The following is a 22,254-nucleotide window of genomic DNA, read 5'->3' as shown; positions in this document are numbered from 1 at the left end:
AACAACCCATATGAGTGTAACAGTGTAGGTTCCGTCCCCGGGACCCTTGCACACATCAACAACTGACACCCCACGAAGCATCGGGAAACCCTACTTCAAGACTCAGAGCGAGTGACGTCACTGATTGAAACGCTATTAGCGCGCACCACCGCTAACTAACTAGCCATTTCACATCGGTTACATGAGGACAAACGTAGGTTTTGAGTTGGTATTTTGAATTGATAATTTGATAAAGATGAGGTTTAAGCATTATTAAACAGTCTACAAAGTCTGGCCAATTGTCTCAGAAACTGGTGGGAGTGTGTCCACTTTAGGTTAACTTACCCTAACGATGTAACTATAAAACGCGTTTTAGATTTTCTCCATCCGGGTACTACATTTGAAATAAAACTGCCCTTAAGGCCTGAAAATTCGTGGGGGGTCTTCCCAGTATGAGAGGAGCTGGGGCTAGCTAGCTAACGTTACTGTACTGTAGCTCATACAACGGTCAAACCCAGCTTTCTAATATTTACGTTAATTAGCTATAGTAACGTTATGGAAGATATTAACAGAAAACCATAATTGTCTTCGTTATTCATTATTAGTATGTTATATTATTCTATAAATTATTTCGAGACATTCAGAGCCAAACATCAACCCAATTTAACCTTTTTAACTGTAGTCGCATCCAAACTTGTCACCAGCGTTTTCAGTATTAATTGCGAAGTTCCCGGAAGAAGTCCAGCAACAACGGAGGTTCCTCGATGAACCCACCTTCTAACAAGTTCTTTGAAGAACCGTATGGGGATGTTTTTCATTGACCAACAACCCTACGGTTCTTAGGGGATCTGAGAACAACTCCAGTTGAACCCTTCACTTTTAGAGTGTAGTCGGCTCTATTTACTCTCAGATTCAAACATGCTGATTAGCATCAACGATCAAGTCAGCTGCTGGAATACAGTATGAGGTGAGACGGTGTACTGAAGTTGAATCATAATGATTAAGTTAATTAAAATGAATTAGTGAAACTGTTAAAAAATAGTATATGGCATATTAAATATATTGTTAGAAACATCATGGAATATTGTACATCATATTAGCATCAACATATATTATTGTTTCATTCAATTTCACATAATAAGGATATTTCATATTTTCAAGTTCAGAAGTCAGAACCCATCATGTAAAAGAGACAGAAGAATGCACAATGGTCAATGCTATCCGGGATCCTTGGGACATCCCTATCCTAAACCCTGACCTTAACCCCTACCTTAACCATTTTAAATGTCAACTTTAATGGGCTAGGGACGTCTCAAAGATGTATCTCTACCTGAAAATACATGATCTAAGTGATAGTTAGTATTCGCAGTCATAAAGCCTTATTTACTTTAATGAACTACTAAAATAGTGATTTTGTCAGACAGCAGCTCTACACTTTGACTGACCCATCCATCCCTCCTCAGTCTTCCTCTCCTCTGAAGGCCCAGTGAGGGACTGGTTAGGAAGAACACTTCTACAGCCAGAGAGGTGAGAGGTCACACATGGTTTAGATGGTAAATATTTATGAACCCTTAGCGTTTCATCACGTCAGCAAAAAGGAATATGTTCCATCACATTCGTGTAATTTCTCACCCCTTTTGGCTGTATGAACGTGAATTTCCCCTCAGACACATTTGTTCTTTGATATTATGAAGGTAATTTGTGAAGAATGTACTTTGCTTATGCATATTCAGTGGCCTGACTGCGTCCAAGGCCCATCCTGGTAGATCTGAACCTAATGCAGCTTGGAGTGATCAGATAACAAAAGTCACATTTAGGTGCCAGGTGTAACTGAGGTCGTAGATGCTTCTTTGCCATTACATTGAGTGTTTTATATAATATGACTAAATGTGTTTCTTTGTTACAGGGGCAGTCAAGAAATGGAACGGCAAGGCCACAGAACATGACATAAGCAGAGCTGTGGGAGACCACCTCAAGCCCCTGGTAGAGCCGGGGGTGGTGTTTACCACTCCACCACGCCTTCAGCATGCTGGAAAAGTGGGATTGATCCATTTGTTTGTTTCAGTTGAAGTAGTTGAATCCTTAGACGTATAGTTGATTTCAACAAATGAACTGGGTTGGTTGAAAAGTGATACTAAACATACATACAATGCACTATTTTGGCATAGAGGAAGATACACTGAATTTATTTTCTTTTTCATACCAAGATATGTGTTGCTTTTGCACATATTTGTTTGTTGATTGGTCAGTCATTGGGTTAATTTGTTTCGCAATATGTTCAAATCAAAACAAGCTTTATTTACACAGCACATTTCAGACATGGATGCAATGCAATGCAATGGCTTCACAGGAAAAAACTTATTTACCACACAAACATAAGGTTAACAACTGAAAGACTAATGAGCATCCTATGGAAATGCCATCGATTAAAATAGTAAGAATTGGATAAAATATCAGCTTGTTTTACTACATTGTTTGTCGTTTCGTTCCCCAGCAGGAAAACCAGAAATGTCCCTTAGATAGAAGAGGGAACTAACTAGGCTGTCAACAATTAAAAACAGGAAAAAACACATTTCTAAATATATATATTTTTCTACAATCTTAATTTTTGAAAAACTCACTAGCTTCTAGAACTCTCATTTTCCTAAAACTCACTAGCTTCTAGAACTCTCGTCCCACTTGGAACGAGCCCAAACAAAACTAATCTCCAATACAGAAAAACGTGCAGTCAAAATAAATTGTGATCCATAGTAACGCATTGGCTAAACGCAAAACACAAATCTTTTTGACTGCCCACATCTGAGACAATCAGCAACCAAGTTGTCCTTACCACGGACATGTCTGATTTCAAGAGGAAACTCCTGCAATACCCGTAGTAACTTTCCACCTCACTACAGAGCTTCTCTCTCTTTTCCGGGTTCACTAGATAGGCATGTTGTTGGATCGGGGCCCAGTCCCCAATGTCATGCTCTAGTACATTTGGGTTGGCACATCTGAGAATGAACCCTGATATTCTAAAAGCAGGGCAACAATGTCAATATAATAGTACCCAAAAATTGTCAGTTGGTTGCATTAATAATTATTACATGAATTGTAAATCTGAAATATCAAAACCAAATGTACATTAATATGTATTGGCAATAATAAAACAGGCTGGATGTCTTTAGTCAGGCTGAATGTTTGAAATATGAGTCATGCTTATTCAGTAGTGGAATGAAGACAATTAGCACTTGAATGTTGTCAAGGAATACTGGAGTGATGTAAGATTGTTAATAAAATGTATTATTATTGATTACAGACCAATTTATTATATAACTCTATGTGTACAGATTGCAAGTATGTTGAAATTATGTTGTTTTCAAGTCACTGAAACAACTACCCACATTGTGAAATTATTAAAATACTCCTTCTACAATGTTAAAACATTGTGACATTATTTCATTGATATCATGAAAAAACTCCTTCATGCATGTACTTTCTGATGTTTGATCAGAGATCTTTTATCAGAGTATCTCTTGTCACATTGAAAACAGCTATGAGAGTTCTCTCCTGTATGTGTTCTCTGGTGTGATTCCAGGCTGTAAAGCCAAGTAAAACTCTTCCCACATTGAGCACAGCTAAAAGATTTCTCTCCTGTGTGTGTTCTCTGGTGTACCTTCAAATTTTGAGATGAAACAAAACTCTTCCCACATTGATCACAGCCATAAGGTTTCTCTCCTGTGTGTGTTCGCTGGTGTCTATTCAGGCTACTTGACTGAGTAAAACTCTTCCCACATTCATTACAGCTATAGGATTTCTCTCCTGTGTGTATTCTCTGATGTACAGTCAGATCGCTAGATGTAACAAAACTCTTCCCACATTGATTACAGCTAAAAGGTTTCTGTCCTGTGTGTGTTCTCTGGTGTACAGTCAGTTGGCTAGCTGTAACAAAACTCTTCCCACAATGATCACAGCTATATGGTTTCTCTCCAGTGTGTATTCTCTGGTGTGATTTCAGGCAGCTTGAGAGAGTAAAACCCTTCCCACATTGATCACAGCCATAAGGTTTCTCTCCAGTGTGTATTTTCTGGTGTGATTTCAGGTTGCTTGGCCGAGAAAAACTCTTCCCACATTGATCACAGCCATAAGGTTTCTCTCCAGCGTGTATTCTCTGGTGTGATTTCAGGTTTTGTAGCAGAGTAAAACTCCTCCCACACTGATCACAGCCAAAAGGTTTCTCTCCTGTGTGAATTCTTTGATGTATTTTAAGGTCTGACGAAGAGCCGAATCTCTTCCCACAGTCAGAGCAGCTGTGAGATTTCTCTCCAGTATGAATTCTCAGGTGTACTTTTAGTGAATTTGATCTTGAGAAACATTTCCCACAGTCAGAGCAGCAGTAAGATTTCTCTCCTGTGTGAATTCTCAGGTGTATTTTAAGTTCTGATGAAGATTTGCAACGTTTCCCACAGTCAGAGCAGCAATGAGATTTATCACCTGTGTGAATTCTCTGGTGCACTTTTAGTGAATCTGATCTTGAGTAACTCTTCCCACAGTCAGAGCAGTGGTGAGATTTCTTTCCAGTGGGTCTCTGCTGGTGTTTCTTGAGGTGTTCTGATGTGGAGAGACTCTTCTCTGCCTCGTCAGCATCATGATGTTGTTGAGGCTCCCCAGAGGATCCACATTTCTCTCCTGTGTGAAGACAAAGTCAGACAGACAGTTAAAGGCCCACAACAGCAGAAATCCAATATTTATTTGAGGTAAAAGGTGATGCCCAGAGCATACCCATGAAGTTGTACAACAATTGACGTCTGTTAAATTATATGACAATTGTCTTGTTTTCTCGTTTTCACAGTAGTAACATCAATGATTGTAGGCTAGAAATAAGTTATTCATGTTGCTGAAACGTTAAGCACTGTGCCAGACGACTTTTGGTCTCCAATATAGGCTCCAACCTGTGTTTGCTAAAATTGCAGCACGAGGGCAAAGCACACACAATTGGTTGCAGAAAGTCCTTCCTGCTAATGAGGAAACCGCCAGTTATGGATCTAATATACAGTGGGGGAAAAAAGTATTTGATCCCCTGCTGATTTTGTACGTTTGCCCACTGACAAAGAAAGGATCAGTCTATTATTTTAATGGTAGGTTTATTTGAACAGTGAGAGACAGAATAACAACAAAAAAATCCAGAAAAATGCATGCCAAAAATTTTATAAATTGATTTGCATTTTAATGAGGGAAATAAGTATTTGACCCCCTCTCAATCAGAAAGATTTCTGGCTCCCTGGTGTCTTTTATACACTCTTAAAGGGAGTGCTCCTAATCTCAGCTTGTTACCTGTATAAAAGACACCTGTCCACAGAAGCAATCAATCAGATTCCAAACTCTCCACCATAGCCAAGACCAAAGAGCTCTCCAAGGATGTTAGGGACAAGATTGTAGACCTACACAAGGCTGGAATGGGCTACAAGACCATCGCCATGCAGCTTGGTGAGAAGGTGACAATATTTGGTGCGATTATTCGCAAATGGAAGAAACACAAAAGAACTGTTAATATCCCTCGGCCTGGGGCTCCAAGCAAGATCTCACCTCGTGGAGTTGCAATGATCATGAGAACGGTGAGGAATCAGACCAGAACTACACGGGAGGATCTTGTCAATAATCTCAAGGCAGCTGGGACCATAGTCACCAAGAAAACAATTGGTAACACACTACGCCGTGAAGGACTGAAATCCTGCAGCGCCCGCAAGGTCCCCCTGCTCAAGAATACATATACATGCCCGTCTGAAGTTTGCCAATGAACATCTGAATGACTCAGAGGACAACCTGGTGGCCAACTACAAGAAACGTCTGACCTCTGTGATTGCCAACAAGGGTTTTGCCACCAAGTACTAAGTCATGTTTTGCAGAGGGGTCAAATATTTATTTCCCTCATTGAAATTCAAATCATTTTATAACATTTTTGAAATGCGTTTTTTGTTGTTGTTGTTATTCTGTCTCTCACTGTTCAAATAAACCTACTATTAAAATTATAGACTAATAATTTCTTTGTAAGTGGGCAAACGTACAAAATCAGCAAGGGATCAAATACTTTTTACCCCCACTGTATCTGCCTGGAACAAAAATGGTGAGCTAAGTTTTTCATTTTTCACAATGTATTCTGAATATTACAGCGCACTATCAGCACAAGATCAGGAGTGCTACTCAAGGAAACTCACATTAAGCTCTGTGTCTATTCACTAATTCACCACCGTGGGGGAAAACTCAGTGGAGTTCTCATAAGCTGACAGCAAATACAGCCTCCATTTCCAGGTTAGAGTGCATTTCACACTACTTTGTATTATAACTGTAAGGCTCGTTTGAATGTCCTGAATAATATAATGTATGTGTTATTGTCAAATGTACTACTTTATATTTTAAAACGACTTCAACAAGTAAAATGCTCTTTGGCTAGTTTTCCATCAGCCTGACAATGAGGGTTTGTACACTAACTGTTAAACAAATTGGCCCATAACTTCACCTAACAACAACAGATCTACTGTAGGACGCATAACTTCACCTAACAACAACATAGACCTAGGACTATAAATCATTTAATATTTCAGGTGAAACATGGAAACATAACTAGATAATTTTGTGAATAATCCCACTCGGCTACTCTATAATGTGTTGTCATTCTAAATGTCCCGAATAAAGGAAAATAGCTCTGAGCTAAGTATCTCTGTGTCCAAACAGACTAACGAGACCCTACTGTAAATCAAGCAGACAATAACACATTTTAATCATCAATTTGTTAGGGATGTTGGATCCAACGTGGAGCACGGCATAACTGTCTTTACCAGAGTAATGAATGAAGAAGGACTTTGGTTGTTGTATGTTGTGATATTTGTCATTTGACTGTCATTCAGAAAATGATTTCCTGGATCAGCTCATGATAGTTGAACATGTGACTAACTAAACCGCTACAGTATTAAGAATGATGTGTAATTATTGAACAACCACGTTAATGACAGTATCCATTTGGGTGTTGTGAATCAACTTAAGGTGACTCTCAGTTACAACCATTGGATTTAGCAAGCTCTGAAATTATTTTGGATTTCTGTGCCCATGAAAACTGTTTTCCAAGCATGACATAAGGAGACACTAAATGTTACATAGTTAGAGTGCATTTCAGAGATCTGAATACAAAAAACTGTCCCACAGCAAGACCCAGTATTTAAGTTGAAGTTCATCATATGACAAGCTTAACGTTATGACTATAACTACTGTTCCCTGAACGAGGGAAACTAGGTACAACATACTATTAAATCCACATGTTATGACTATAACTACTGTTCCCTGAAGGAGGGAAATGAGCTACAACATACTATTAAATCCACATGCTATGACTATAACTAATGTTCCCTGAAGGAGGGAAACTAGGTACAACATACTTTTAAATCCGTGCCTCGATGGAAGCCCCGCCTTCCACAGGTGATGAGCATGAGGCTCGGATTTATTCCTTCAATGTAATACTGCTCTTCACCGACCCAGGAAGGGGTGGGGCCAAACAGGTGTTGTACCTCGTTTCCCTCCTCCAGGGAACAGTAATTATAGTCATAAAGTTACACTCCCTTTCAGTCGGTCAACTTCGGTACAACATACTATGGGGAAATAGAATCATTCCCCATGCCGACCCAATGCACTGAATGAAACGGCCCATGGCAGACCACCCAGACCTGACCCCGCAAGATGCGTCAGTTTTGTCAATTTATTCATTGTCTTTTGTATGAAACACTCCTGTCAACGCGCTGAGTAAGGTCGGGCACCCGATTACGCATATAGAAGTAGGACTAGTCTACCTGTCCTGCGTGCAAATGTAGGCCTATAAATGTGCCTTTTTGGGGCTGTCTGATAGTACTTCTGATTGTCTTAACACACCACCACTAATGAGCTGAGGAGCTTCTCAACGCAAATTTCTCTTCACCTCAAACAACAAGTAAACAAAGTCTTATTAAAATCAGTTGCAAATGAGAATAGTTCTTTAAAGTATTTGTAATATATGTCCAGCTCTCACTCTTTCGATAACCACTCGGCATGAAAGGTAAAAATGTAATGCTCTGATCCAGTGGAAATGTCATAAAATACCTGATTACTTCTAATCCCTTGAACAAATAGCCGACAGCTGTGTCTGTCCCAAACTCACTGGAGCAGGAAACTGAGGGCCCAGAATATTTTATACAATGTTGCAAGCATGCTATCGCAAGCTTCGGCCCGACCCAGTTGATCGTTGATAGAATGTTAAGTTTGTTGTAGACAGGCCATGTGCAGCCAATGTGACATATAGGATATTTATTTTTATTGGGATATTTTCTACCTGCAGGCTGCAATGTTTTTATATCTAGCTTTATGCAGGCTATTTTTACACAGTTGGCAATGGCAATAAAAGTTACTTTTAGATTTGCATAATTTAATGTAAATTTAGATAGAATGTAGATTAATCACAGACAATGATTTTGAGATACTAGGTGTTGGGTTACGGTTGCTACAATAGCTTTCTCTATGAATTTGAGAGTGGTTACATTTCTCCAGCCCCCATCCCTCAACTATTTACCAAGTCTCTGGGCAGCCATTTTGTTGCTGTTTAAATCCTAGGTTGTCCCTTTAAAAAAGCCACACAACAATCAATCAACCAAGCTGGAGTTGGAAACAATAACAAAGCTGTAATTCCACCACTGTTTTGGTAATAAGATGATGGATGGGGCTGGAGAAATGTAACTGGTCTCAAACGCATAGACAGACCTATGATGGAAGGACTGACCATCAATGATATCAACATTATAGTTAACCATGTTGAGGCTATACAGTGTTGATTTACATTGTTTCTAGACATTGGAGTAAAACAAGCTTATTTGGGGTTCTGATGGGGTACAACAGTTGAACTAAGCTCATGAAGCATGTGTTATATTCCTCAAGAATCAATGGCTATAAATACATAATTTAAAAGTCAAAATATTGATGTAGCAATTTAAGATTTCCCCTTTAACACCACACATCAGTTCAACAACTGCAGAGTTTGTGGCTCTGTTTTCAAGACAGTACTTACTAGTGTTAATCAGGGCCCGTTTTTCGTTAGAACCATTGGATGCCTTAAGATGCGTTTGGGAAACCGGGCCTAGAAATCCATTTTCCTCCTCTTCTTCCTCCTCCTTTTTCACTCCAAAAACTGCATCCTCTTTCTCATCCTCCTCTTCTTTTACTGTAACATCCTCCTCCTCTTTCACTCTGAACGCGTCTTCCTCTTCTTTCACTGAAACGTATTTCTCTTCTTCTTTAACAGCCTCACCCTCTACTTGTTTTTGTATTGTAACAGCCTCCTCTTCCTCCTCCTCTTTCACGAGAGCTTCTTTCTCCGTCCAGCAGACCTCTTCTTCTTTATCAGGAGGAGAGTAGCTTAGTGAACTCATGGTCGGAGACGTTAGCTAGCTAGCATTAGCGACTACCCTAGTTTTAAGCTAACTTAGCAAACCAGCTAGCTGACAAACAACGTACATATATAATTGAATGGGCCAACAAGTGCATACAACAGAAGTGTGTTTAATACACCGAGACTAATATACACCAAAACAGTGTAAAGAGCGTGAATGTTGTAGCTATGTTTGCTAGAAAGCTACCGAGGTGTCTGACTAGCTGTTGTTGTTGGAGCGTCCCGTCCACTAGATTATACGTCACACTGGCAGCATCGCCTGAACCTAAAAGATGCACATCGCCATCTGCTGTCTGGAGTGGGCAACGCAGGTGAGGAAAAAGTTAAATTTTCATTTATTTCATAAAAGTTGAATATTATATTAAGTCGTTCAAAGAGAAGCATGTGTTGATTGATTCGTGTTTAATGAGTGAGAAATTAAAACAAACTTTACACCCACTACATATGTTCATTGAACCACACTTCTGACATGGATCATTTTGACCCCAGAGGCATATCTTTTATCATAGCCAAAATGTGGTTAATTAAATTCTTCCAATTTTTCATGACTTTGTCAATCAACTTGTTCTTAATAAATCTAAATCATGGTTTAGTGTTTCTGTATCAATATGGACATTTAACAAATTCAAATCCTTTGGAGTCATTTTGACTCCAGCCAAAAGCATCTTCGATAAATAGGACATTCATTTCAAATCAAAATCACATTTTATTGGTCACATACACGTGTTTAGCAGATGTTATTGCGGGTATAGCGAAATGCTTGTGTTTCTAGCTCCAACAGTGCAGTAATATCTAACAAGTAATATCTAACAATTTCACAACATATACCCAATACACACACATCTAAGTATTTGAATCTAGGTTTCTCTGTAGACATGATCCATCCCACCAGAGGGTGGAGGGGCATCTGTATCAGTGGTTTTGACCAGATAGACACCTGCAGACACACAGTATAGTGCCTCCCATGTACTCGCCTAAGATTGGACTTTTCTATACCACATGACTGTGTACAAAACTGCAGTGGTAGAAAATTCTGCCAGAGGTAGAAAACTCTGCCAGTGGTATACAGTGCATTCGTTAAGTATTCAGACCCCTTCACTTTTTCCACATTTTGTTACGTTACAGTCTTATTCTAAAATGTAATACTTTTCCCCCCTCATTAATCTACACACAATACCCCATGATGACAAACCAAAAATATTTATATTTTTTATTTTTGCAAATGTATTTACTTAAGTATTCAGACCCTTTGCAATGAGAGTCGAAATTGAGCTCAGATGCATCCTGATTCCATTGATCATCCTTGAGACGTTTCTACAACTTGGAGTCCACCTGTGGTAAATTCAATTGATTGGACATGATTTGGAAAGGTACACACCTGTCTATATAAGGTCCCACAGTTTACAGTGCATGTCAGAGCAAAAACCAAGCCATGAGGTCAAAGGAATTATCCATAGTGCTCTGAGACAGGATAGTGTCGAGGCACAGATCTGGGGAAAGGTACCAAAAAATGTCTGCAGCATTGAAGGTCTCTGTCACGTTTGTTGGAGAAATGAACGGACCAAGGCGCAGCGTGCGTAGAGTTCCACATATTTATTTCAGTGAAACTTAAAACAACAAAGAATAAATGAACGTGCAGTACGTAGCACACAATAGGCACTAAACAAAACAAAACAATATCCTACAAAAGCAGGTGGGAAAAGGACCACATTAAGTATGATCCCCAATTAGAGGCAACGATCATCAGCTGCCTCCAATTGGGAACCATACTCACACCAACATAGACATTTTAGACTAGAACACCCCCTAGTCACGCTCTGACCTATTTCACCATAGAGAACCCCAAGGGCTCTCTATGGTCAGGGCGTGACAGTCCCCAAGAACACCATGGCCTCCATCATTATTAAATGGAAGAAGTTTGGAACCACCAAGACTCTTCCAAGAGCTGGCTGCCTGGCCAAACTGAGAAATTGCAGGAGAAGGGCCTTTGTCAAGGAGGTGAACAAGAACCCGATGTTCACTCTGACACAGCTCCAGAGTTCCTCTGTGGAAATGGGAGAACCTTCCAGAAGGACAACCATCTCTCTATGGATCCCCATTAGTTCCTGCCAAGGCAGCAGCTACTCTTCCTGGGGTTTATTGTGGATCCCCATTATTTCCTGTCAAGGCAGCAGCTACTCTTCCTGGGGTTTATTATGGATCCCCATTAGTTCCTGCCGAATAAGGTCAGGGAGCGTGCCAGCCTGCCTGAACCACCCCTTTCAAGCAAAAGGTATAATTGATGGGTTATGAACTAACAGGTATAAATGATGGGTTATGAATGAACAGGTCATAAATGATGGGGTTAAGAACTAACAGGTATAAATGATGGGTTATGAATTAACAGGCATAAATGATGGGTTATGAATTAACAGGTATAAATGATGGGTTATGAATTAACAGGTATAAATGATGGGTTATGAATTAACAGGTATAAATGATGGGTTATGAATTAACAGGTATAAATGATGGGTTATGAATTAACAGGTATAATTGATGGGTTATGAATTAACAGGTATAAATGATGGGTTATGAATTAACAGGTATAAATGTTGGGTTATGAACTAACAGATATAAATTATGGGTTATGAATTAACAGGTATAAATTATGGGTTATGAATTAACAGGTATAAATTATGGGTTATGAATTAACACATCCCCTGCGAGCCCAGGCATTTCAATACATTCAGGATTTCTTACGGTCCATGTGCAATGTATATGGTTATCTCTCTCTCTCTCTCTTCTTTAGCAAGCAGCCATGTTGTTGTCATTCCACTAGGGACCTGTTTTCAGCATTTTAAGTCTCCAGTCAATAACCGGTGCACTGGAGTTATCCCTCAACACCCTTTACACATGTACTGCGCTGGAATTATTCCTCTACACCCTTTACACATGTACTGCACTGGAATTATTCCTCTACACCCTTTACACATGTACTGCACAGGAATTATCCCTCTACACCCTTTACACATGTACTGCACTGGAATTACCCCTCTACACCCTTTATACATGCACTGTACTGGAATTATCCCCTTACACATGTACTGCACTGGAATTATCCCTCTACACCCTTTATACATGTACTGTACTGGAATTATCCCCTTACACATGTACTGCACTGGAATTATCCCCCTACCCCCTTTACACATGTACTGCACTGGAATTATCCCTCTACACCCTTTATACATGCACTGCACTGGAATTATCCCTCTACATCCTTTATACATGCACTGTACTGGAATTATCCCCTTACACATGTACTGTACTGGAATTATCCCCCTACCCCCTTTACACATGTACTGCACTGGAATTATCCCTCTACACCCTTTATACATGCACTGTACTGGAATTATCCCCTTACACATGTACTGCACTGGAATTATCCCTCTACACCCTTTACACATGTACTGCTCTTCCTCCCGGGGAAGGACTGCTCTTCCTCCCGGGGAAGGACTGCCCGTTCCATGATCTCGCCATCACGGTTGACAACTCCCTTGTGTCCTCCTCCCAGAGTGCTAAGAGCCTCGGCGTGACCCTGGACAACACCCTGTCGTTCTCCACTAACATCAAGGCGGTGACCCGATCCTGTAGGTTCATGCTCTACAACATTCGCAGAGTACGACCCTGCCTCACACAGGAAGCGGCGCAGGTCCTAATCCAGGCACTTGTCATCTCCCGTCTGGATTACTGCAACTCGTTGTTGGCTGGGCTCCCTGCCTGTGCCATTAAACCCCTCCAACTCATCCAGAACGCCGCAGCCCGTCTGGTGTTCAACCTTCCCAAGTTCTCTCACGTCACCCCGCTCCTCCTCTCTCTCCACTGGCTTCCAGTCGAAGCTCGCATCCGCTACAAGACCATGGTGCTTGCCTACGGAGCTGTGAGGGGAACGGCACCTCCGTACCTTCAGGCTCTGATCAGGCCCTACACTCAAACAAGGGCACTGCGTTCATCCACCTCTGGCCTGCTCGCCTCCCTACCTCTGAGGAAGCACAGTTCCCGCTCAGCCCAGTCAAAACTGTTCGCTGCTCTGGCACCCCAATGGTGGAACAAGCTCCCTCACGACGCCAGGACAGCGGAGTCAATCACCACCGTCCGGAGACACCTGAAACCCCACCTCTTTAAGGAATACCTAGGATAGGATAAAGTAATCCTTCTAACCCCCCCCCCCTTAAAAGATTTAGATGCACTATTGTAAAGTGGTTGTTCCACTGGATATTATAAGGTGAATGCACCAATTTGTAAGTCGCTCTGGATAAGAGCGTCTGCTAAATGACTTAAATGTAAATGTACTGTACTGGAATTATCCCTCTACACATGTGCTGCACTGGAATTATCACATTGGCTGGCAGACACTTGCTGTTTTGTGTAATTGGTTACATTTCAGTCACTTGTGCATAAGGGAGAGGTGGTGTCTGATGTCTGCAGGTCAATGCAACTGAGAAATATGATCCTTGTAATTATTCAATGTGAATATCAGCAGTGGGAATGATTGTGAAATATTTTGTTCATTTCATCAGAGCAACATGATAATTAATGATTTCTGAACAACCATTTTTTATTTAATGTCAATTAAGAGTATCTTATCAACTTTATTTCACTTGGTGATGTTTCATTACAGAGAACATAACATGACAATACATGACATCTAAAGTGGCAAGAAAAAGTATGTGAACCCTTTGGAATGACCTGGATTTCTGCATAAATTGGTCATCACATTTCATCTGAGCTTCATCTAAGTCACCACAATAGACAAACATAGTGTGCTTAAAATAATAACACACAAATTGTATTTATCTTGTCTATATTGAATACATTTTAACATTCATAGTGTAGGTTGGAAAAAGTATGTGAACCCCCAGGCTAATGACTTCTCAAAAAGCTAATTGAGTACAATCAATGAGACAAGATTAGAGCTGCCTTGCCCTATAAAAAACTAAATTCTCACAAAATTTGAGTTTGCTATTCACAAGAAGCAAAGTTCAGCACTGTTGCTACTCTCCCTAGGAGTGGCCATCCTGCAAAGATGACAGCAAGAGCACAGCGCAAAAGCTCAATGAGGTTAAGAAGAATCCTAGAGTGTCAGCTAAAGACTTACAGAAATCTCTGGAACATGCTAACATCTTTGTTGACGAGTCTACAATATGTAAAACACTAAACAAGAATGGTGTTCATGGGAGGACATCACGGAAGAAGCCACTGCTGTCCAAAAAAAACATTGCTGCACATCTGAAGTTTGCAAAAGTGCACCTGGATGTTCCACAGCGCTACTGGCAAAATATACTGTGGACAGATTAAACTACAGTTGACTTGTTTGGAAGGAACACAGAAAAAAAGGCACAGCACACCAACATCAAAACCTCATCCCAACTGTAAGGTATGGTGGAGGGAGCATCGTGGTTTGGGGCTGCTTTGCTGCCTCAGGGCCTGGACAGCTTGCTATCATCTACGGAAAAATGAATTCCCAAGTTTATCAAGACATTTTACAGGAAAATGTTAGGCTATCTGTCCGCCAATTGAAGCTCAACAGAATTTAGGCGATGCAACAGGACAACGACCCAAAACACAGAAGTAAATCAACAACAGAATGGCTTCTACAGAAGAAAAAACGCCTTCTGGAGTGGCGACCTCAACCCAATTTGAGATGCTGTGGCATGACCTAAAGAGAGCAGTTCACACCAGACACCCCAAGAATATTGGTGAACTGAAACAGTTTTGTAAATAGGAATGGTCCAAAATTCCTCCTGACCATTGTGCAGGTTTGATCCGCAACTCAAGAAAACGTGTGGTTGTGGTTATTGCTGCCAAAATGGGTCAACCAGTTATTAAATCCAAGGCTTCACATACTTTTCTTGCCACTGTAAGTAGCTGGATATGCTTAAGGACTAACAGTCTAACAGTTTGAAAGACACAACTCCTTCTGGTTAAACAGTGAGAGACTAGTTGATTATGGACTAACAGTCTAACAGTTTGAAGGACACAACTCCTGTTATTCTGGTTAAACAGTGAGAGACCAGTTGAGATTCATATTGGGGCTAAATGGCTAATGTAATGATGCATTAAGCCATGTATATACTAATATATAGATGTATATACTAATATATATATATATATATATATATATATATATATATATATATATATATATATATATATATATATATATATATATATATATATATATACAGCTGAAGTCAGAAGTTTACATACACCTTAGCCAAATACATTTAAACTCAGTTGTTCACAATTCCTAACATTTAATCCTAGTAAACATTCCCTGTTTTAGGTCAGTTAGGATCACCACTTTATTTGAAGAATGTGAAATGTCAGAATAATAGTAGAGAATGATTTATTTCAGCTTTTATTTCTATCATCAAATTTCCAGTGGGTCAGAAGTTTACATACACTCAATTAGTATTTGGTAGCATTACCTTTAAATTGTTTTACTTTGGTCAAACGTTTTGGGTAGCTTTCCACAAGCTTCCTACAGTAAGTTGGGGGAATTTTGGCCCAGTCCTCCTGACAGAGCTGGTGTAACTGAGTCAGGTTTGTAGGCCTCCTTGCTCGCACACGCTTTTTCAGTTCTGCCCACAAACTTTCTATAGGATTGATGTCAGGGCTTTGTGATGGCCACTCCAATACCTTGACTTTGTTGTCCTTAAGCCATTTTGCCACAACTTTGGAAGTATGCTTGGGGTCATTGTCCATTTGGAAGACCCATTTGCGACCAAGCTTTAACTTCCTGACTGATGTCTTGAGATAGTGCTTCAATATATCCACATAATTTTCCATCCTCATGATGCCATCTATTTTGTGAAGTGCACCAGTCCCTCCTGCAGCAAAGCACCCCCACAACATGATGCTGCCACCCCCGTGTTAAACGGTTGGGATGGTGTTCTTCGGCTTGCAAGTCTGCCCCTTTCTCCTCCAAACATAACAATGGTAATTATGGCCAAACAGTTCTATATTTGTTTCATCAGACCAGAGGACATTTCTCCAAAAAGTACGATCTTTGTCCCCATGTGCAGTTGCAAACCATAGTCTGGCTTTTTTATGGCGGTTTTGGAGCAGTGGCTTCTTCCTTGCTGAGCGGCCTTCCAGGTTATGTCGATATAGGACTCGTTTTACTGTGGACATAGATACTTTTGTACCTGTTTCCTCCAGCATCTTCACAAGGTCTTTTACTGTTGTTCTGTGATTGATTTGCACTTTTCGCACCAAAGTACATTTATCTCTAGGAGACAGAACGCGTCTCCTTCCTGAGCGGTATGACGACTGCGTGGTCCCATGGTGTTTATACTTGCGTACTATTGTTTGTACAGATGAACGTGGTACCTTCAGGCATTTGCAAATTGCTCCCAAGGATGAACCAGAATTGTGGAGGTCTACAATTATTTTTCTGAGGTCTTGGCTGATTTCTTTTGATTTTCCCATGATGTCAAGCAAACAGGCACTGAGTTTGAAGGTAGGCCTTGAAATACATCCATAGGTACATCTCCAATTGACTCAAATGATGTCAATTAGCCTATCAGAAGCTTCTAAAGCCATGACATAATTTTCTGGAATTTTCCAAGCTGTTTAAAAGCACAGTCAACTTAGTGTATGTAAACTTCTGACCCACTGGAATTGTGATACAGTGAATTATAAGTGAAATAATCTGTCTGTAAACAATTTTTTGAAAAATTACTTGTGTCATGCACAAAGTAGATGTCCTAACCGACGTGCCAAAACTATAGTTTGTTAACAAGAAATTTGTGGAGTGGTTGAAAAACAAGTTTTAATGACTCCAACCTAAGTGTATGTAAACTTACGACTTCAACTGTATATACATTACCAGTCAAAAGTTTGGACACACCTACTCATTCAAGGGTTTTTCCTTATCTTTACTATTTTCTACATTTTACAATAATCATGAAGACATCAAAACTATGAAGTAACACATATGGTTATCCTGAAGTAACCAAAAAAGTGTAAAAAAAAGTCCAAATATATTTTAGATTCTTCAAAGTAGCCACCCTTTGCCTTGATGACAGCTTTGCACACTCTTGGCATTCTCTCAACCAGCTGCTTTTCCAACAGTCTTGAAAGAGTTCCCACATATGCTGAGCACTTGTTGGCTGCATTTCATTCACTCTGCGGTCCGATTCATCCCAAACCATCTCATAGGCATAGTTGTGTTGTCTTCACAGTTAACTCTAATGAACTTATCTTCTGCAGCAGAGGTAACTCTGGGTCTTCCTTTCCTCCTCTGGGTCTTCCTTTCCTTGAAAGTTTCCGCATTGACTGACCTTCATGTGTTAAAGTAATGATGGACTGTCATTTATTTTAGCTTATTTGAGCTGTTCTTGATATAATATGGACTTGTTCTTTCAGCAAATAGGGCTATCTTCTGTATACCACCCCTACCTTGTCACAACACAACTGATTGTCTCAAATGCATTAAGAAAGAAATTCCGCAAATTAACATTTAACAAGGCACACCTGTAAATTGAAATGCATTCCAGGTGACTACATCATGATAGATAGATGATAGGAGATAGAATGATGGTCAAAAGATAAAAGTAAAAGTCAAAATAAAAGTCAAAATAAAACATAATAAAAAGTACATTTGAATGACACTAAGTGGTAGTGTTTTTACAACTAATGCCGGTTTGCCTGAGGCTGATGCCGTGCAGGTGTATGTACACATGCATATACACACACTCTCATTCAAATAAACACATACAAGAACACACACATACATGTAATAGTGCCAGACATGCACACAAACATATAAAGTGGGCATTGCTGTTATGATTTGAGTTGTCCTTGATGTCCTTTGTTTTAAATGTATTATTTTGTTTTCTTTTTTTGCATTGTTGTTTGCTGTTTTCTTCTGTCTTTTCCTTTTTTCTCTTTAGTTCATTCTCTTGGTTGTTGGTGCATTGGGGGGTTCTTGGGGTTGGGGAATGGAATTAATTGTATGTTTTATTTTTCATTTTTCTTCCTGAGGGGGGACTGTGGGAGGGGTCTCGAATGGTTGAAGGACAGCTATTGGGGATTTTGGAGGGTTCGGGTTCACGTTTTTTGGCCTGGTGGTAGATTGGTCAACGTGCTCTTGAGCAGGGCATTGACCCTGGATGCTTCTGTGTGTCACTCTGAATGGGAATCTATTGGATGACTGGTGTGAGGTAGTTGTTGAGCGGCTTCACTGCAAGGATATTGTATGTTTAGAATATTCAATAAATAAAAATAATAAATAAATAATAAAACAACTTTTGCAAGCTTGAGCTAGATATCGAGCTAGTGTGACCTTCCTGGTCCCACAAGTCAGTGAGTCAACACGGGAAGGTGCAATGGATGGATAGTTCATTTATTTCCAAAGCTGCAATGATGGGACACACACAGTATGGATGAATGATCAGTAGTGACGGGATATAAATAGCACTCACACAGCAATTCTCGATAAATCTGCCTTATAATATAGTAACAAAAAACTATCGAAATGTCTATCAAAGTTATTGTGATCGTATAGCGGATTTAACAATTCCTAATTGACTATAATAAAAATAAATACATTGTTTCCATGTGTAATCTCATACTCACAACATCAGAATAAACTAACATCCATTTTAGTATTCAAAATATATCAAATTAACCTGAAGAATTACTCAATGTCCCCCTCTGGTGGTGAAGAAGTATAATACACCTACACTAACAAAACCGGGCTAATAACTGGCGGGTGTTCATGAGTTTATAAAACATATACTTTTTACATTTGTCATAAATTACCTGCAATGACAGGACACACAGTATGGATGAATGATCAGTAGTCGACAGGGTAAAAATAGCACTCCTAAAGAAGATGCAGTGTGGTGCCAATTTGTAAGTCGCTCTGGATAAGAGCGTCTGCTAAATGACGTAAATGTAATGTAAATGTGTCAGGAAAACAACCTCTTACTCAACGTCAACAAAACAAAGGAGATGATCATGGACTTCAGGAAACAGCAGAGGGAACACTCCCCTATCCACATCGAAGGGACAGCAGTGGAGAAGGTGGAAAGTTTTAAGTTCCTGGGAGTCCACATCACAGACAAACTGAAATGATCCACCCACACCGATATCGTGGTGAAGAAGTTGCAACAGCGCCTCTTCAACCTCAGGAGGCTGAAGAAATTTGGCCTGTCACCCAAAACCCTGACAAACTTTTACAGATGCACAATCAAGAGCATCTGTATCACAGCCTGTGTACGGCAACTGCACCGCCCTCAACTGTAAGGCTCTCCTGACCCAATCACTGGACACTTTAATAAATGGATAAAACTTCACACACATTCACTGAACTTGAACATAAGCTACAACAATGTAAGTATAATACAAAAATCGAAAAAGCACTCCTTGGCAAAGAAATGTAGATTACAATGTTCACTCACTGGTGTCCATAAAGCAAACAGCACAACAATAAACACATCTATACACTGAGTGAATGAAATTGAACATTGGCTACATAACTGCAAGTATAATACAAAAGCCCCCAAAAAATGCCTCTGTACAAAAGCCTGTTAAGGAAGAGTCATAGCATAGCTACTTCAGAGTAACCAGGAAGTAATTACCACTAGTAAACCAGTAGGCGGCGCAGTAACTCACTGCTCTCTGACATCTTGTCAATGATATCATCTTTGCCAAGTCCCATAATAATCTCCTTCTCTGTTGCCATCAAAAGGAATGCTTCAAGGTTCTCTTGAGTGAGGGAGGTTCTTAGGTGGTTCTTCACAAATTTCATGGTGGAGACGGTCCTCTCACAAGCCACCTGAGTGATGGATAGGGTGAGGAGGAACTTGTAGCCCAAATTAATGATGTGATACGAATCCGTGAGCAGATTGTACTGAGACAGGAGAAGATAGCAGCATATCGGGCTGTTTTTACATGTGGAACAACCTCTGCTCACCAACTCCACCCTTTCATCAGGATCCTCAAAGCCTTCCCCTGATACATCACTGGTGGCGGCGGCAGCCCTGCTGTTGTACTCCTCCAATGCTGACTGTTTCAGTCTTTCCCACTGTTGTGCAAGGCTGATCAGTTCAGCCTGCAATGCCTCAACAGTGGCGTGTTCATCAAATTCCAGTAAGCATTTTTGCGGAGCTCCTTCATGGCTGTCTTTGGAAGGCTCTTTTCTCTGATCTCAGGAAAAGGCTTGGGATTCATGCAGGAGACATCTGCACACAGCACTGCATTTGCTGCATAACGGCGGTGAATACTTTCAACAGTGTCCAGTACCACATTGTGGATCTTGATTTTGTAATCCATGTCTGCATTAGCAATGGGTTCGTCTTCTGCCAACTCACCTGGTTTTCTCTTCTTTTTTGTTGTTGTTCTCTTCTCTGGGAGAGCAGTCTGAGCTTCGGCATCATAGTCCTGCTGCTCCTCCAGAATGCCATTGGCCCACTCAACAAAGTTGAGATACTATGATAAATGTTCTCTGATTACACATCAGAAAATACATGCATGAAGGAGTTGTTTCATGATATCAATGAAATAATGTCACAATGTAGAATATTTGTAGTAGGAGTATTTTAATGATGTCACAATGTAGAACCTAAACGTTTGCCCCCTGTTCTATTGAGTTCAGCATGATATGGATATTAGCCTCAGGGGAAAATCCAGGCTCTGAATTGAAAGAGTATTATTTATGTGATTTAACAAAAAGTGACTAACAAAAAAAGAGCTGGGTTACACTTACCACGTTGGTGACCCACTTGAATCAAAATGTAGCTAGCTGTTTTCTACAAACGGTCCTCTAACCAGTGATGTACACATTATTCCCAGATTCCATGTGGTTTTTGAGCTGTTAGTTTTAACAGGGCGTGCAACCTCATCTCGAGCAATTGATTTCAACATGATATCGATGAGTGATGACAAATAAGTGTTGCGTTCCTTTGTTTAGCGACCCCTACATTTAAATACATCACTCCAAAATGTAGCTGACTGTCTTCTGCAGGTTGTCCTCTAACCAGTGAGGTAACAGATATCTCCGATTTACATGTGTTTGCTTTAGTTGTTAGTTTCAACAGCACGTACAACCTGATTTCCCCCCCTAATAGATAGTGATTTATTGCTACTTGTCAAAACAACAGCGTTTCTGGTGCTTGTGCAGTTTATAAGGTGCTTGTTTAAAAAAAATACAAGTAATATGATTATTGTGGCAGATGTTTGTGTATATAGCACATTTTATGTTGAGGTTTTCAATTTATCCCAAACTGTTTCTGCATATTGGTTATTGATTTGGAAACGTTAAAACTGTGTTTTGACATTGGGCTATCCTACCTAGCAAAATGTAATTGAAAAGATGTTGGAAGTAGACTATGCAACCAAGTATTTCATATTTACATTTCATGTAACATTTACTACAGATAATTATTTATGCAACCAACTGACAATTTTTTGGTACAATTATATTGACATTGTTGCCCTGCATTTAGAATATCAGGGTTCATTCTCAGATGTGCCAACCCAAATGTACTAGAGCATGACATTAGGGACTGGGCCCAGATCCAACAACATGCCTATCTCGTGAACCCTGAAAAGAGAGAGAAGCTCTGCAGTCAGGTGGAAAGTTACTACGGATATTGCAGGAGTTTCCTCTTGAAATCGGACATGTCCGTGGTAAGGACAACTTGGTTGCTGATTTTGTCAAGGGTGGGCAGTCAAAAAGATTAGTGTTTTGCGTTTAGCCAGTGTGTTGCCATGGATCACAATTTATTTTGACTGCACGTTTTTCTGTATTGGGGATAAGTTTTGTTTGGGCTCGTTCCAATGGG

At 40.1% G+C, this 22,254-nt stretch overlaps 1 protein-coding gene across 1 annotated transcript; it reads right to left on the bottom strand.

Moving 5' to 3' along the window:
* Positions 1-2,252: 2,252 nt before the first annotated feature.
* Positions 2,253-9,640, bottom strand: LOC123725615 (uncharacterized). Its single transcript, XM_082958707.1, has 2 exons — positions 9,041-9,640; positions 2,253-4,647 (listed from the first exon to the last, which is right to left on the bottom strand). The coding sequence occupies exons 1-2, from the start codon at positions 9,399-9,401 to the stop codon at positions 3,443-3,445; spliced, it is 1,566 nt and encodes a 521-aa protein (XP_082814833.1). The 5' UTR covers positions 9,402-9,640; the 3' UTR covers positions 2,253-3,442.
* Between the last annotated feature and the right edge of the window lie 12,614 nt (positions 9,641-22,254).

The sequence above is a fragment of the Salmo salar genome, chromosome 12, assembly GCF_965601325.2.
Source record: "Salmo salar chromosome 12, fSalSal1, whole genome shotgun sequence".
Classification (NCBI taxonomy): Eukaryota; Metazoa; Chordata; class Actinopteri; order Salmoniformes; family Salmonidae; genus Salmo; species Salmo salar.
Note: the sequence above shows the minus strand (reverse complement) of the source record. Positions and strands in the feature narration are given on the sequence as shown.

Coding starts and splice junctions, on each gene's coding strand:
- LOC123725615 (XM_082958707.1), bottom strand. CDS start 9,401: ATGAGTTCACTAAGCTACTCTCCTCCTGATAAAGAAGAAGAGGTCTGC. Junction 4,648..9,040: donor ACGGGCCCTGATTAACACTA/GTAAGTACTGTC, acceptor GTCTTCACACAG/GAGAGAAATGTGGATCCTCT.